At 30.0% G+C, this 13,006-nt stretch overlaps 1 protein-coding gene across 1 annotated transcript; it reads left to right on the top strand.

The window, feature by feature from the left end:
• The first annotated feature begins 7,080 nt into the window (after positions 1–7,080).
• Positions 7,081–8,914, top strand: LOC103492987 (serine/threonine-protein kinase WAG1). Its single transcript, XM_008453594.3, has one exon. It carries the CDS (start codon positions 7,323–7,325, stop codon positions 8,736–8,738), a length of 1,416 nt encoding a protein of 471 aa, XP_008451816.2. The 5' UTR covers positions 7,081–7,322; the 3' UTR covers positions 8,739–8,914.
• Positions 8,915–13,006: the final 4,092 nt, after the last annotated feature.

Below are 13,006 nucleotides of genomic sequence, written 5' to 3'. Positions count from 1 at the left end.
TCAATGTTTAACTGCTAAGCTTTCGAATTGACAGTGAGATAATAAATATGTGTGTGTATATATAATTAATTAATTAATTAATACCAACCAAAAACAAGTTAGAAAAGAGAAATGAGTTGAAGAAAAAAGTCCTAAAGAAAAAAAATATTATTTGGGTTTCCACTAGAGAAGTCTCAAGTCATTTAAAACAACCAATAAAAATCTCTAATTGAATCACCAAGTTAATCATCTAGTGAGAATGGAATGTAGCAGGATGGATATGTGTATTAAGCTTGTGCCAAACATAGAATAAAAAATAGTATACAAAGCAAATTTTCAATTTTTACTCCTTTAATCAATTACTTGTAAGTGACATATTCGATTGGTTTATGTATCTTAATATCATTTTATCTTGGGGGCTAAGAATTTATCCATCTTAACAAAATTTGAAGGAAAAAAAAAAAAAAAAGCAATAAAGTTTATTATAATATTATGAAAAGTAGAAAAGTGGGTGTAAAACCTTTGAAAACACTCAACTAACAAAGGATGGGCTCAACTACGAAATTCAAGTTGATTATATAAATATAATATATTATCATTAATTAAAAACGACATCAAACTCCCTCTCTACCCTATATAGGTATAAGTATATATAATATATATAGACTATAGTAGTTGTTGTTGTTGTTGTTTTTATTTTTCTTGAGAATATTAAATGTAAATAAAATATAAAAATGTGGTTGAATAATATTATAGAGTTTGAATTAAATGTAATAATAATGATTCAGAATTATTAGTCAGTTATAAGCATAAGAGTTTGATGGGAATGAAAATACATTGCATCTGATCCAATATTTGAAAACCCAAAATGTCTCCGCTGCCCTTTTCCTCACTTCTCTACTCTATACGCCAAAAAGCCATTTTATTCATATTTGGTTTTATGCATCCACCTAATTATATTCTTTATTACTCTATAACTATTTTCTTAATTTTATCACTTAATTCTAATTCTTTCTTTTTTTTTAAAAAAAAAAAATAATTAGTACTATTATTTATATATATATATATGTTGTTGGTCCATTATATTCAAAAAATGCACCTACCCTATACCATATTCACATTCAATTTGTATCTCCACATTACTTTTTACATACATAAATAAAGTGATTGGTACGACTTCCGAAACAACATAGTTTGGAAAATGTACCAACCATATTCCTTAGGGATTATTGAATAATGTATTTAATATTTTATCTAATCACCACTTTTATTTCAATATTGATTATCAATTATTTACAACTGTTTCATTTTCTATATATATATATATATATATATATATATATATCACAGGATTATGAATTAGGTAGGCTGCTGGGTTTATTTCTTTTTACACCCATTGCAAATTTTTTTATGTATAAAGAATAAAAAGGGATTTTTTTTCAATCACATTGTTCCATCGATTAGGATTTTCTAATCATATAGTTCCTGAAATAAAAACCCATATTTTATGGTCCTTATTGGTCACTTTTTGAATATTCAATAATTTTTTGCAACCAACTTCTCTATGTTTGTATATATACAACATGTAGTGTAGTAGTAGTAGTAGTAAGCTTTATCATTTTCAGTTTGTTTTCCTAAGACATTCATAATTCTAACTCAACCTTAATTGTCATGTAAATGTCTCTCTCTCCCTTTTTTTTTTCTCTTTTTTAAATGTTTTCCCCCTCTTTCTTTAGTTGGTATCTTTTCTACAGTTTTCGTCTCTCAATCTTCTTTGGTAAATTAAAGTAGTCTGTGAGGAACTTTTTTGGTTTTTAGTTCAATTAAGTTCACTATGAATCGTATTAGTTTTGTTTATTTTCATTTAATTATGAATAATGTATTTCTATATAAAATTTTATTGTTCTATCTTAATTTCTCCATGATTTGTATGCTTATTTGATGTGTTAGAATAGGGAGGGTTTATCCCAAGATATAATGTTTATTAATTGTACAAATTAGAAAAAGTTAGTCCTTCCCCTAAGTGGAGCTGAGTGTTATGATGATCCCTTTCAAAGTTGGGGTTAAACGATATTAGGTTCTTACTATATTCAAATCAACGGTTTGAAGGCTCCTCCTCACTCATTGATTATCCATATATTCTTCAAAATTCAGGGAGGCATTGATCGAGAGGCTCCAAAGCTATACTTTTTTTTGTTACCAAACCACAAGTACTGAATGACTTCCACTCCATTTGCATATGAATGATTTTCCATTCTTTTTCATAGATTAGATTGATGTTGAAAGTCAGTTATTTAATTAAGGAGATCATTCAAGTGAAATTGCAGAATTAATTCTAGTACCAATAAACTAAACTTATACCGAAGTGAATGTTTCATCCAAAAGGGAATTAAATACTACTGAATTATAAGTGAAAAAATGAAAGTGAAATTTAAGGTTCTCTAATATAATTAAGATATTGGAGGCATCCTTATTTTATTATGTATGCAATATGGATGATAATGATTAAAAAAGTCAACTACATATGATCATAAAATGGCATCTTCTTTCATATATTAATATAGAAGGTAGAAATAATGAATATTTTAATGGGAACAAATTTATCTTCATATTTATGCTAATTTATTTTATTAACTTGAGAACTTATTAGATGGAATTGTTAATTTGGTAGGAGTCAGTGCCATGAACAAAACACATGTCAAGCCCTCATCTTTTATACCTTTATTTTTTAAATTAAATTATATATATATATATATATATATATATATATATATATATATAAACAATTATTAAATCATCACACCCCCAGGCTGGTGTCACGTGTCTTTGCCATGTGACTCCATCTAAATTCTTTCTCTCTTTCTTTCTTTTTTTCTTTTTTTCTTTTACATAAATAATATATAATTTAAAAAAAGTTAGTTTAAAATATTAATATTATTATATTTTAGTTATCGAAAAAATGCATTACTTTCAATTGTGTTCATCAACCTATATCTAACTCTGTTTTACTTCTCAATGTCTTTTAGCCAACCTCATCTAACAATAAACATCATTAAAACTTATTATTACTTTTGTAACTTATTATTTGTCATTCAGTTTGAATCACAATCTATAATAATTTTTCTTAAATAATATAATATTACACTTCATTTTCTTAATTTAAATCTTCCATCGTAAATATGAATTCTAAAAATTGAATAAAAAAATTATATGTTTTTTTTTCAATGTTTATTCTATATATATTTTTTAAAACATTTTTCTTTTTATAATAAAGTTTATGTTAACATATCTATCCTCATTTTGTTAATTTTTCTATTTGTTGCAACATATAGCAAAGGGAGATCAACATTCTCTATAAGAAAAATAACAAATCAAACTATTTCAAACGATTATGCAGTAATGTTTATTTGTTCTTCATCGATTGAAATAATACATTTTTTTCTTCTGTTTATAATATATTAATAATATTCAAAATTATTAAAGAAAACTAGTAAAAAAATACTAACAAGATCAAATACATGAGATTCAAAATAGATATATAAAGGCTGCATCATCCTCGTAAAACTGAGGTTTTTTTTTTTTTTTTTTTTTTTAAGTAACAAGTTGGAATTAATTAATAATTAAAATTGTAAAAAGAAAAAAAAAAGAAAAAAAGAAAAAGAAAGTTTCTAGAACCATGCATTTGCGGTTATGAAAACTCTTATACCCTTCATTGGATTCTTTCAAATTCATTAAATGCATTAATCAAAGTATTAATTGGGATGTTACAAAAATAATAAAATAACCTTATGATAATATTACTTTGTAGGTGGGGCAAAGCCAAGGTTACATCTTCTAAATAAAGACAAATATTTTATTTTCATGTTTTCCTTATTTAATTCCTTCATTTAATAATTCAAAGGTAGTTGAAGGCACCATTCATAAATTATTTCTTTCACCAGTTTTATATCATTTTTTGGCCTTATAACTCATTGCACCTATATCATATATCTAATCATTTATTAGAGAAATTAGTAGTTTAATATCCCATTTATTAGCACCAATTCATTGCAACTTATTGTTTAATCTATTTGCTTTTAACTGTTTAGTTGTGTGATCATATCAATTATATATTTTCTCAAACATTATTATTTTTCTAATCCAACTTTTTTAATACAACAAAGCTTTCTTTGGATTCCAAACTATATGCAAAGGCTATCCCTAAAAGATGATCTTCAAATCAACCACCAATGCTGGAAAAATTATGAACATTAATAATACATATTTATATTTGATTGAACACGTTTGTAATAAAACTCGTAATTTTTTTTTTTATTTTTAAAATGATGATAATTATCAAATATATTTATAAATGAGATAATCAATAATCAAGCAATTGAAAGTGATTATTTATATAACAACAAATCATGATTACGAGCTTCTCAACTCTTCTAGTTTAACCTTGAGATTTCTCTAATATTCTCTATAACTGACTTTTAAGTTTTTCTTTGTAGTACCATCTATCAACTACTAAGCTTTTCTACTATCACGTAGTCTGCTATTCAAACTTAATGGTGAATTTACTCAAAACTTTTTTCAATCGAAAAAATCTTATAAATATATGAAAATTATGTATTAAGAAATCTAAAACAAAATCTTAAAATGAAAAATTTAAAATTAATTATACTTATAAAAGTTAAAGATAAGAATTGATATTTGTCCTTTCAAAACTTGAAACAATTCCAAAATTTGGGTTATAGATTTGATTTTGTAAGCTTTTGAATGGATACATAACCGCCCGAAAAGAAAAAGAAAAAAAAAAAAGAAAAAAGGAAGAAAGAGGAAAGTTTATTATTAATTAAAATAAATAGAATCATGAAGCCAAGTAATTGAATTATTAAGGTGAAGAAGAAAAAAAAGGGAAAAATGAATAATGGAAATGGAGGTAAGCGACAATGTAGGGCCGATGTTGACCACGTGGCAGACAGCATTGTGTTCATTTCCACGTGGGCCCCTATCAAGTGGTCGTGTTGGCCCATCACATGGTCCCTTTACTTGCTTTCCATTTTCATTTCTACATATCCATACTTTCTTTTCTTTTCTCTTCATTTCCAACTAAGATATAAACGCTAGATTTTTATTTTTATATTCCCCCTTTTTTTATAGAAAAAAAAAAGAAAAAAGAAAAAAGAAAAAAGAAAAAAGAAAAAGAAAACTGCCTTGATTCTATTTTGTTATATGTAGTGAAATTCATAGGTTTAATATGTAGTGTGTAAATATGAAAGAAACCACCTTCTCATCATTCTCAATCCTATGCTACGCTAATTTTGGAGTCATCGTAATATTGATATTTTCATATCCTCAAGTGCATTATTTAGAAGGAGTTCCTCCGCTTGGTTTAGGTTAAGTTTGAAAAGGTGTATTTAGAATGAATTGAATGAGGAAAAAGAAAAAAAGAAAAAAGAAGAATATTATTTTTTGATTAAATGGTGGTGCGGAATTAAATGGAGGGCATGTTGTGGTCTTAAAAAACTATAGAAAGGGCGGGGGCGGCCAGCCGACTTGTCGCAACTCCCAATCTTATCTCAAATAATAATAATAATAATAATAATAATAATAATAATAATAATAATAATAATAATAATAATAATAATAGTAATAATAATATAATTGCATTTCACAATCCCCAATACACAGGTTATTGTCATTAAAAGCCATTGTCAGCTTCCTTCCATTCTCCCAAACCCGACCCATCCTTCATTTCCCAAAAATTTACTTATCATATATATATATATTATGTTTGTTGCTATATAATTAAGATGGATGGATGTATGAAAGATTGATGGAGTTGTAACTCAAGTATTAGTGAGCTAATAATTATATTAACATTTAAACTTTTAACTTTTTTAAATATACAAATTCATAATTTTTATTATATTTTATTTAAATAAACATTCTGAGATTTATAATTTTATACATTCAAGCTTTAAATTTCCATAACCACAATTTTATTTCAAAATCTATCGTATGCCAATCTTATTAACCCAATGTTTGGAGAAGTAATCCACTACTAAAAATGAAAATACAGAAAATTTTCAGATAGTATTATTGGAAATAATACCAGAATGATGTAATTTGATATATTTGTGTAAAAAGTAATGGTTTTAAGTTTTTAAGCTAATATAATCGTATAAATAATTTATTTTCTAACCTAAAATTAAAAGTTCTAAAATGAGTGATAATCCATATAATATGACCCAACTTATGATTAATGTTCATAACACGGCTCTCACCTTAGAATCACACCTCATTTAAACGGAGTGTTTTATATTGTTTAGTTGGATAGAGTTGGAAAGAAAAGGATTCAAACCAATAGATCATGAAAGGAGAGAGAGACCCTCAACAATTCAATGTTTAATTTTCCATTTCAAAACCCCGTAATTTGTGTCATAAAAATGTTCTAATTTTACCTAATTCAAAATTACTTTAAATAGATGAACTTTTTTTTTTTTGTTAAATTATAAGTCCACCCTCCTTGTATTGAGCAGGTCTTGTATATTATATAAAAGTACTTGAACTCCCAATTTTGTATCTAAGAAGTTTAATTTTGAAAATATTTGACAAATTATTTTTAAAATTGTAAATGTACCGCTAACTAGTTTTTTGAGATATTATAAATGAAAAAGTATAATCGCGACATAATTACATTTTAAAGACTAATGAAATATATAACATTTAAAAAGAATTTTAAATATCGCAAAATTTATATATATAAAAGACTATATAGTGTTTATAGCTTATATTTCAAATAATTTCACAACGTTCCTAACATAGCTTTTATCCAAGTTAAGTATACTTAATTTTGAAGTTTTTATGATTGAAGTATTAAAAACAAATATAGACCGTATTAGTATTAAAAAGTAAATTTCGATTTGTTTTCAACTATAATTCTATATCTTTAGAATTTGTTTTATTCATATATGATATAAATTCACCAAGGTTTTCCTGTTAAACATAAAATGTTTCACATAATTAATTGTATTGTATGGACTAATAGTTTAGATATGATTTCTTACCTAGAACAAACAAGGGACATGTGTGAATAGAAATGAAAATGAAAGTTGGTCATATAGTCGTATAGTCAACCCAATAATAAACTATAATAAAAATATATTAACCTTTCCTTTCTTTCTCTCTCAATTTACAATTGGGTCAACCAAAGAGCTTTCTTTAATGGCGTCAGAGACCCCACACCTTCCACTCGTTTTCGTCTTCCTCTGTCTCCTCCCTTCGCCATTATAATGTATATATAAAACTTTCTCTAACACACCCCATTTCACTGCAAAACCCGCTTCCCATTCAAAATGGAGGACGATTACTCCATCTTCCCTCCCGATTCAGATCTCGATTTCAGTTTCACTTCCACCACCACCGACCGCACCTTCACCACCTCCTCCAGCGCCCGCACCAGCCTTGCTCGCAGCAGTCTAACACTTAGCTTCAATGAATCTCGTCTCTCCGCCGCTGCCGCCGCCCTCAACCTCCGCCCCCACCACCGCTCCGACTCTCACTGGTCCGCCATCAGAGCCGCTACTACTCTCTCTTCCGACGGCCATCTCCACCTCCGCCACCTCAAACTCATCCGCCATCTCGGCACCGGCAACCTCGGCCGTGTGTTCTTGTGCCATTTGAGAGACAACGATCATGCCAGTTTCGCCCTGAAAGTGGTGGATAAGGAAGCTCTCAGTAACAAGAAGCTTTCGCAGGTTCAAACGGAAGCCGAGATTCTGGCTTCTTTGGACCACCCGTTTCTCCCAACTCTATACGCGCGTCTCGACGTCTCTCATTACACGTGCCTCCTTATCGACTATTGTCCTGCAGGAGACCTCCACTCCCTCCTCCGTAAACAGCCTGGTAGCCGCTTCTCTGTTGCGGCGGCGAGATTCTTCGCAGCGGAGGTGTTGGTGGCGCTCGAGTACCTTCACGCCCTTGGGATCGTGTACCGTGATCTCAAGCCTGAGAACGTTCTTCTGCGTGAGGATGGCCACGTCATGCTCTCGGATTTCGATTTGTGTTTTAAGTCCGACGTGGTACCCACTTTTCACACGTGGACTCGCCCGGGACCAAAGGCTACTGGCTGCTGTCTTGGGTGGCGCACCACGCCAGATGACGAAGAGGAGATTGTCGGGGAGTTTGTAGCGGAGCCGACGGCTGCGTTTTCCAAGTCATGTGTAGGGACTCATGAGTACTTGGCGCCGGAGTTATTGAGCGGCGGTGGTCACGGTAACGGCGTGGATTGGTGGGCGTTTGGGGTGTTTGTTTATGAGCTATTGCACGGGACGACGCCTTTTAAAGGAGTTAATAAGGAGGTTACATTAAGGAACATTGCGTCGTCGGAGGGGGTGAAGTTCAGAGCAGCGGGGGAGGAAGAGGAGGGGATGGGGGAGGCGAGAGATCTGATAGAGAGGCTGTTGGTGAAAGATCCGGCGATGCGGTTGGGCTCGGAGAAAGGAGCGACGGAGATCAAACGGCACCCGTTCTTCGAGGGTATAAAATGGCCGTTGATCAGGACGTATCGGGTGCCGGAGGTGTACGGGATGATGAGAAAAGGTAGATCACAGGTGAGCCATGTGAGAGGCGTGAGCCAACGCATACGGCGGCGGGGGTGGTGGAACTGGAGGAAAGTCATCAGCAACGGGTTAATTAAAAATGGAAGTTGCAGTAAATCTCATAGCAATACCAATTTTTATAGTTATAGCTCTAAAAAGAAGACAGGTTAAATGATTTGATTAAATTAAATTGAGTAGGGGAAAGGTTTTTGGGGTTTTGTTTTATTTTTTCTCGTGAGACACTGTATATTCATACTAAAAATTCAAAAAAAAAAAAAAAAAAAAAATTGTATACTTTACTGTAATTTTCTTTTTTCTTTTAAATTTATCTGTCTTTCAGTAGGGAATATTTGAGTTGTTTGTATCAATATTAAATTATTTAAAGGTACTACTTACATTTTTGATCCATATTTAATGCATATATTTAACTTTAATTTATAAAATAAAATAGTTTTTTAAAAATATAACAAAACATCGAAATATTTACAATTTTAAATTCGGTAAAAGTCAACAAACCCACAACGTAAAACAACAAAAATACATCCATAAATAATCGGTTACGTACACGTGAAAAAATCATTTGTACCCGGTCTAAATGATTTATACCCTTATACTCAACCTAAACGATCTTATATCATTGCATCAAGTCTAAACGATATTGTACTCAATCTAAATATATGCCATCATCTTGCTATCGATAGAAACACAATGTATGATCTAAACTTTACTAATGACATATATTTACTCCATTAATCATTTTGGGTCTTACTACCATATATACTAACTATATTTTTATTTACAGTACAAGAAAAATGACCTATTATGACAGTTCATTCCATCCCAAATTGAAAGGAGGAGAGAAAAAAATGTCATAAAATATCAAAAAGCGCGTTTTTGGTGAAAAAAACGGTGTTTTAGAATTTTACTAATACATAACAGATATTTGTTGTCATAATATGTAAAGGCATTAAAAAAATTATTTAAAATATTTTTTAATTTAAAATTATTAAAATAAAACTTATTTCAAAATAAAAAAGAAACAAAGTGCAAAGACCCTCCATCCCCCTTTCCTTCTTCAAACGCAAAAATGATTTCCCCGTGAACGTCCCCATCCCCATCCCTGTCTCCTCTCCCTGAACGTCGTTGACCCTACTACCCTTAACTTCCCCGTCTTCAAATGTCGTTGGTCGCTGCTACCGTGAATGTTGGAATGCCACCGCTCCCTTAACATCCCCATCCGCGTCTCCTCTTCCTAAAAGCCGCTGCTACCCTTTGAACGTCGCTGCTACAACCAAACACTGGCGCTCCCTCAAACCCTTTGAACGTCACCGCTCCTTCAAACCTTTCGTAAGTCTTAATTTTCAAATACTTTTGCGTTTTCACCACTTCTTCTTTTATCTTTTTATTATTATTCTGATTGAGATTGTGGTTATGATGTTGAGATTGTTGTTATGATGTTGAGATTGAGATTAAGATTTTCGAATACCGCCACCACCTCCTTTTCTCTACATTTTTGTACATTCTGGTTATGATGTTTATTGTATGATTGAGATTGTGGATTTGTTTGAAGAGAAAGTTGAGAATCTTTTTGTGATGGAGAATAAATGTTTCTTCTTTTAGTTGAGAATCTCCGTGATGGAGAATCGTTGTAGTTTTTTCTTTTTTATTCTAAAAAGGGTTTTTCTATTTCTTGTTGAAAAAGGAAGAATAAATAATTTGAATGATGTGTTTTTTACCCTTCAATTCAAATTTTATTACTTAATAATAGTCTGTACCTAAAATTTCACCAAAACATTCCTAAATACTTTTTCTTTATATAAATATTATACATTCGTAAATTTGAGTCACCGATATTTACATTTATATATAAATATTTTCATCTTAATAAACTTGAAAAAAAGTAATAAAGATTGAATGTATTGAACTTTACTAGTAGAAGTAAGTCATATTTCATTGAAAAACATGTTTTTGAGGTCGTTTTATAACGTATTTGATATAAAAGGTTAAAATCTCTGCTCACTAACAAACCGTATTCATAAAAAAGAGAGAACAATTAAAAGTATATGTTACTATAACGTTTTCAAAGACTACAACCTAAAAGTGAAAATTATCCTCACAAGCTAACATATAAGATGTTTCAATATGTTTTCTCTTTAGCTTATATATACATTTTTGGCCCATGCTAAGTTTGTAGTCCAACCAGAGAGTGTTTATATGATTCTTTTGAATTTTTGAGATGGGATGGTTTCATTTGTTTGTATTTTTGCTTTTATGGTCAAATTTGTATGATTAAGCTACCGGAAAAGGAAAAAGTTCAGTATGTTTATGTAGGTAATAGTTAGCTTTCAACACATAAAATTGCTTCAACCTATAAGTATGTTTATAAATTGATAGTTAATTCCAGTATAAAAAATTAAGATACAACACCTTCTATTTCAATAACTTAATCATAAAAATGGTACTTTAGCTCATAACAACTATGTGTTGGTTGACCCTCATAATCTCAAAAAGTATTTTAGAAAACAGGTGAAATTAACATGCTAAAATAACTAAGATCATTAGTTTGCGGAAAGAATAGTCTTCCTTCTTAAAAAGTTTGAAAATTGGAATTTGAAATTCTTACTCCGTTGTTGGAGATGGAAAAGCACAATAACGCTTTAAATTTTGTTCTCTCCAACAAATCTTAGGAAATAATTCCCTCGTGATTTTAAGGTAAATTTTTAAAGAAAATAAAAATTGACTTAATTATTTCGTTATGCACTAATTCATTTTTAAAAACCAAGTGTATTAATAAGAAGTCTAAGACACACTGGCCTTTTTTTTTTTTTTTTTTTCTTTATATATTTGTTTTTGTATATATAACATTCTTGAATAAACTAATAATTGAGTTTAGGCCTACTTCATCTCTCTTTGCATGCCTTCAAAGTTAGGGCATACATTCCATCTCTCACACACGACAAATAATATACATATATATTACCAAATACACTCTTTTTGGAACAAAAAGAAAGTTGAAGACAATATAGAATGTTGAAGATAATATAGACTGCAATAACAACAAATCAAATACAAACTCAAAGGAAAAACAACTAATCCCAACACCCAAATATGGTTGGGGCTGCAATTCCTTCCTAAAGAAATTAAATTTAAAAAAAATTGGAAGACATAAGGAAATAACCTCATCATATGCACTATACAATGTGCTTTTCCCCTAATCTTTCTTATTTTCTCAACTTCAAAATTCCTTTATTCTTTCTCAAAAGTATGAAAAATTTCAAATGGTGGAAACAATTATTGCAATTCATAATAGTAGCTTTGCTTTCTTCCCTCGTTAAAAGAATTTGGGTAGATTTGAGAATTAAACGACTCGATGATCTTTAACACCTTCAAAATGAACTTCATTCTCGAAAATGGTATCAAGCACCAATATTGATCGACGTTTCATCATAGCAATGACGAGCCGTGGTACTACTTCCATGGTTATCCTTGCCGGAAATTTCGTTTGTTTGCACATAGAGAAAAATATATATGGAATATATAAGAAAAAAGAAATGGTGAAAGGAGTAGGAAGAGAAAAAAAGATTGGGATGGCATATATGAGAAAGTTGTTATGAATTTATAGGGAGTGAAGGGCTTGGGTTAGGGGTATTGCAATGAGTTGAAGGGACAAATGGCCTTTAAAATGGTGGGTTGGCATGTGGAGGGACTGATGAGCTTTTCTGGCTATAATTAATTAAGCCTTTTCCAATGTCATGTCTTATTCATATGTAGCTTTCTTTTGTTCCAAAAAGAGTGTATTTGTTTGATGTGTGTTGGGTAATATTTTGAGGGTCACAAATTAAATCTTTCTTATGTTTACAAAATTTGGATGTTATCAAGTTATTATTCAATTAAGTTTTTATGTTTACAATGAAGGTTGTTCTAGATCTAGATTTCATTTAATCTCCTGCTTTCAAAATATAACATAACTACTTTTCTTTAAGTTTTAAATTTGGTTTCATTTTAGTTTACATGTTTCATAAAATGTTTTGATTTTACTTTTGAAATTTTGAATCTTGTTTTAATTTGGTTTCTAAGTTCAAAATAACCACGTGATTTTTCACTAAATACTTATCTATCATTATGTGTATTAATTAATTCAAAAGAATTATAATAAAGGAAGTTTAGCTATTTTTTATTATTATTAAAATTAAATTCAAACTTTCAGTTTAGAATGATTTAAAATCAACTAATATATACAAATTGGAAGTCAAAGATAAAAATCTAGAAATCTAGTGTGTATGTAAAGTTAATTAGTGGACAAAATATATTAAAAGATAAAAGATATTTGTGTAGTCTCTTTTTATTATTGAACCAAAAATCTTCTCCTCTTTGGGGTAAAAACGAAAAAAAAAACCAGTAGAACGTGAGTGAAATTTTATTTTGAATTTTGAGGCAGG

The sequence above is a fragment of the Cucumis melo genome, chromosome 7 (genome assembly GCF_025177605.1).
Source record: "Cucumis melo cultivar AY chromosome 7, USDA_Cmelo_AY_1.0, whole genome shotgun sequence".
Taxonomy (NCBI): domain Eukaryota; kingdom Viridiplantae; phylum Streptophyta; class Magnoliopsida; order Cucurbitales; family Cucurbitaceae; genus Cucumis; species Cucumis melo.
Note: the sequence above shows the minus strand (reverse complement) of the source record. Positions and strands in the feature narration are given on the sequence as shown.

What these genes read in the sequence shown, in the direction of transcription:
- LOC103492987 (XM_008453594.3), top strand. Translation starts at nt 7,323, where the DNA reads ATGGAGGACGATTACTCCATCTTCCCTCCCGATTCAGATCTCGATTTC.